General features: G+C 36.3%; 1 protein-coding gene across 1 annotated transcript; it reads right to left on the bottom strand.

Moving 5' to 3' along the window:
• Window positions 1-195: 195 nt before the first annotated feature.
• On the bottom strand, window positions 196-2,430 carry LOC132035846 (large ribosomal subunit protein uL10). Its single transcript, XM_059425988.1, has 5 exons — window positions 1,957-2,430; window positions 1,596-1,664; window positions 1,006-1,104; window positions 529-921; window positions 196-449 (listed from the first exon to the last, which is right to left on the bottom strand). Exons 1-5 carry the CDS (start codon window positions 2,212-2,214, stop codon window positions 309-311), a joined length of 960 nt encoding a protein of 319 aa, XP_059281971.1. The 5' UTR covers window positions 2,215-2,430; the 3' UTR covers window positions 196-308.
• Window positions 2,431-5,439: the final 3,009 nt, after the last annotated feature.

Below are 5,439 nucleotides of genomic sequence, written 5' to 3'. Positions count from 1 at the left end.
AGTATACTTAATAATACGTGTTCTAGAAGTAACAAGTGTAAACGACAAAATATGAGGACATAATGCCCCTAAATTTTTGTTGCCGTAATGAAAGTTTTCAGTTCTTGAAAAGTTAGTAACATACCAATTCAAAAACATTAAAGAGTATCACACGAAACTAATATAAGAATCTAATAAAGCAAATGGTCCAAAGCAAATCCACCAACTAATACGTCTTAACTGAATTTAAATATTGTTCAGATACTTGAAAACATAAAGGAGATAAATATCTTTTGAAAGCAAACAAAAGAACATCACAAACAACAGACTTAGTCAAACAAGCTGAAACCCAAGTCTTCATCCGACTCCTCAGCAGGCTCCTCCTTCTTCTGCTCCTCCTCCTTTGCAGCAGCAGGAGCAGCACCAGAAGCAGCAGCAGGGGCAGCAGCCATGGCAAACTTGCTAGGATCCTGCAGGCAGGCACAAAGATAGTTAAGACAAGGTAAACTGTAAATAATCATATCTTTCAACCATTCATTAAAAACATACCTCCAGGTACTCCTTCACTTTGTCGGCCAGAGGGAAAGAATACTCAGTCTCAACAGCAATGGCCAACACATTCTTGTAGGCATTGGTGAACATGTGTGGTGCAGCAGCCAAAGTTGGGTAAGAGATGGCCAATGACAAGGAGGTAACCATAGAAACTCCCATGGCAAACTTCTCAATGAGATCATCCTCAGTCAGGTCGAGAACCTCAGGGCTGAAGACGGATCCATTATCATAAGCAGAGACAACAACAAGACCATATGAGAATGGCCTAATTCCAAGTTTGGCAAGCAGAGCAGCTTCAGAGGAACCCACTTTCTCACCCTTCTTGATGAGCTCCACAGGAGTGATAATCTCAACAGTACCCTTGTTAATCTTGGTAGGAATGTTGAGCACCTGCAAGAATATGGTAGCGTAAGCACAAATAACTTTCAGTTAGGCAAGTGAAAAATGAAATGTCTTGAGGCATCAGATCAGAACCTGGAAGAAAGAGGTCTGAGAGGGATCCAGACCAGTGTTGCCAGGAGGGACAACAACATCAACTGGAGCCACCAAACCAACACGAGCAGGTGCTCCTACCTATAACATAAATGGAGGACCACAACTTCAGAAAGACAAGCATTAATTAATATAATTAAGGCTGGAACGAGGGTGGAACATAGAACCAGACAAAAGTCTTGAATAAAATATGCCTTCAACAATTTGTATAAGAAAACAACATCCAGTACTAATCTAGAGGCTCCACAGCAAGAAAAATGACAAAATCCAATTGAATAATATCGAGGGCAACAGCATATACAAACACTAGAATGACTTCGCCCCAATACAAGGATCAGAAAAGTTTAAAATGAAAAAAAGACCTTATTCAAATTCACAATGCTACATATAAAAAGTTGACACCAAAATGGAATTCATGTACTAGTTAAAAGACATCACGTCTTATTTAACAAACTGTGAATTGTGATTCTCAAAAACACACAGAAACGAATGACGTAAAAGCAAGTCTCAGATCATTTGTATATATAGTAAAAGCACAGAGAAAAACAGAACATGTGGATTAGTTAATTTACCTTGTACTTAGCGACTTCCTCACTCACTTCCTTCAAATCACCCTTGGTGAAGATCAGTCCAACATTACCCTAATATATAATTAACAACAAATTCAGTACAGCTAATCAGTTAACTGATACAATGAAAAACAAAAAATCATGATGTGAATATATACATTGAACATATAATGTGGGAAAGTTTCTTTGTTTCATCGCACATTTTACTGAATTATTTTTAGTGGAATACCCAACGTGGGTTGCTGAGAAAATATCAAAAGAGCCCTAAAGCTATTTGAATTGACACTAGAAGACTAGAACTTTGCAGCAGGTTTCACTATAAGGAGATATCATTGTTGAGCAGATGACAAAGTAAAAAACTTACAACAAGGAGAGGGATGAGATTAAGGATGGTGTCATTGCCAGAATTCTCAGCATGGACTCTAATGGTCCTCTTCATCATAGTGTTCTTACCCATAAGCACAACAGAGTCACCTCTCAAACCTTTCCTAATGTTCTGAAGCTGATTGGATCCAACGTTATCAGCAGCAGCCACCAACACCTGTGTGTACTCATCCAGAAGTTGGCACAACTTCTGGTCATAAGCTATCTTCTTCTCTGCCTTTGTTGCTTTTGGTGCCATTGATGCGATCTAACAACTAACTATTTCCAATTTACAAAACCCTAAAAGTGAAAGGAAGAGTTACAAAATGAGGGCCAGGACTGCTTTTCAACTTCAGCCAAGGCGGACAGCAAAGGAGCCGTCACTTTAACCTCTTCTATTCAGATCTTAGGTTTGCTCGAAAAAGGGTAGAAACAAAAAACCCTAAACCTTAGTTTGCTATTGTATACACTGAGGCTGATGGAGAATATATATAGTGCTGCAGGATTCCATGACCTAAATTGGACGGTTCAGATTTGTTGAATTGAGGTTGCGGATTCTCTTGCAAATATGGGCTGGATATCTGGCTTCCTTTAGTAAATAAATATGGGCCCATTCTTTTTTCTTCCAAAAATTACACCGTACCAGTACCTAGGGTGGGCACGAAAAATCGAATCAAATCAATAACCATACCGGGAAAAAAATCCATATTTATTTAGTTTGGTTTTAAATTTAAAGACCGACTATATTTGATTTGGTTTTGGTTTCAAGTCGAAAAAAACCGAACCTAGCCAAACCAACTTTCTATACATATTTTAGAAATTATTTATACAGATTGTGCTAAAGTGAATTTAGATGCCAAGACGTGGTTCTATTCTCTGTAAGAGTAAAATTCTTGTCTTAAATTTGTAACCATTTATCGTTCAAAACCAAGAATATAAATATATATCGGCAAAACACGACGAATTTGAAAATTCTTATTTTGCTGCCAATAAAATAGAGCCAAAAGAAGAGATGGTAGAATAAGAATTATATGAACTATTAAAAAGGTTCAAACAAAAATATACAGTACAACAGGATATGATCACCTTCTATCCAGTCCAGAAGTTGCTCTTCATCGTCTTATGTATTGCTATAGCAAAGACATAAGTGCAGATCAAGATTAACTAGCTTGAACTATAAAATCTCTATTTTCTTCTAAATATAAGATGATAGAATGAATTACTAATTATAAGATGATAGAATGAATTATAACACTTTACACGGATTTAAACAAGTTTAATAGCAAATCAATTATGATCGCGACTGTCATGACCCAACTCGAGGGCCATGATGGGTACTCGGAGCTAGCCCACCGAGCACCACCTTTCAGACTTATCATCAAACTCATCCTGAACCTACACTATTCTTAACACAAACTTATCGTGAAATGATCTATGAATATCTCTCAAAACATACCAGAGGGCTCACAGGTCTATATATGCATATATAAAAATGAAATCCAATGCATAAACATGATAAGAGTACATTCTGAATCTATTGGAGTGACGTAATGTCGTTATACTTCCGAACATCATTATGGGATAGCATTTTCATCAACAAGTAACTCTAGAAATCATATTGGATCTAAAGAAAAACTTTCTAGAGATAACATTATAGAACTTGAAACAAACGGATCATCCCTAACTTCTAAGAACAAAATCATTATGGATTTAACGTTACGTGTACGTCTTGTTCATAAGGATCATGCCCAAAAGAAGGAAAGGAGCAGCCTTAACATACCTCGTCGTCCACTTAACCACTCAATGTCTATCTTCCTGAGCTTGCAAATCTACATTTAAGATGGTTCACACTAGGGTTAAGTCGTTGAAACACTTATAAGGTCAAATTAAACTAATAAAGTAGCTACCGAAATCGACAAAGATTTCCCCTATATCATATACATCCTCCCAACTCCAAAACAACTCCCAAACACCAATAACAACATCAACAATACCATAGTCAAGAGATTACATTCAAACTAGACTCAAATTAGTCCAAAACTTCCTTTCAAAATCAGTCCATAGCCAATAACTTCAACTCAACACCTATAACCTTTCCACCATGACTCTTTTCACCTTTTAAGACTTGTTACACCTTCAAATCAACTCATCTTAAGAAATAAAATGAAGAACATACCTTATGACTTGAAGAACTTCAACCCACACAACTTGCTTCAAGATCCAATTCACCACAACATCGAGTAAAAGCAAGAACAATCACCTTTTATGAACTAGTTACGGATTTAGAGCTTGATCTTCTCTTATAATGGTTTGGGATGATTATGGATGATTGAGAGAGCTTAGAGAGTCACTAAGGTTCTAATTTTGTGGAATAAATGAGCCCTACGTCATAGAAATCAATTTATAGGACAAGGACAATTTTTCACCGACTCAAAGTACGACCTCCATGTATGGGCCGTAATTTTTTGTACATCCTGTACCTGGTATGTCAATTTTTCAAATTTCTGGAAAATGAGGTACGGGATGTACAATTTTGTACGGACCTTACATTATCCCGTACTTCTCAGTTTTACGATCTGTCAATTGCATTGGAAAGAGGACTCGCCGAACTTGAATTACATAGGTTATGCATTCCATAACTCCTCGTATGCCAAGAGATCTACCGCCCTCAAATTGGACCAAAAATCATGTCCAGAATTCTGCCAAATTTTCCCAAAATTTTGACAAACTTAATTCCTTCGATTCGCTTGATCCCGGAACCTTTAGACACTTGCTTAGCACTTGTTAAATGTCTTCCTTAACCTTATAAGGGTTCCATGACCTCTCCGGACTTATGTTAGTTTACTTACGACGCAAACGACGCGAAATTTTTTGAGTTGTAACAGTAGGGGTAAGGTCTGCGTACATTTTGCCCTCCCCAGACATCACATTGTAGAATTTAACTGGGTATGTTGTTGTTGTTGTACTTGTGGATTTGTTTTCGCTACTTTCATTAGGAAAGTCATTTTCCTCATTTCTAAGGAACTTGTTTTCCTAAAGAAAGTAATTCTAAAAATCTTGATCAAAGAAAAATGGAAAAACTGCAAAACATTTTACTTCGTACCGAAAACACCATATATGTAGAATACAATAAAAATAAATAACAAATAATCCGATATGAGAGAGGCTCACAAAAAGGATGCACCACATGACACATAAAATACAGAATAGAGCTACCACGTAACGTATATAATGCAGAAAGTAACTACAACGGGGGAAAAGGAAAAAGAAAAGAAAGCACCTACTAGCTACCACGTAATTAAATTAAAGCAATAATATTGGACGTATATAATTACTTAATGTCAAGATATGATAAATTAAAGATATTACTAAATATACATTAGTTCAATAAATATTTGCTTTTCAAGTAATTGTATTTATAGTAGATGATAGAAAAATTTGGTTAGTATACAATTTTGGTAAGGGTAAGTATATTTATCTTTGT

The sequence above is a fragment of the Lycium ferocissimum genome, chromosome 11, assembly GCF_029784015.1.
Source record: "Lycium ferocissimum isolate CSIRO_LF1 chromosome 11, AGI_CSIRO_Lferr_CH_V1, whole genome shotgun sequence".
NCBI lineage: Eukaryota > Viridiplantae > Streptophyta > Magnoliopsida > Solanales > Solanaceae > Lycium > Lycium ferocissimum.
This window is presented reverse-complemented; position numbering and strand designations above follow the sequence as displayed.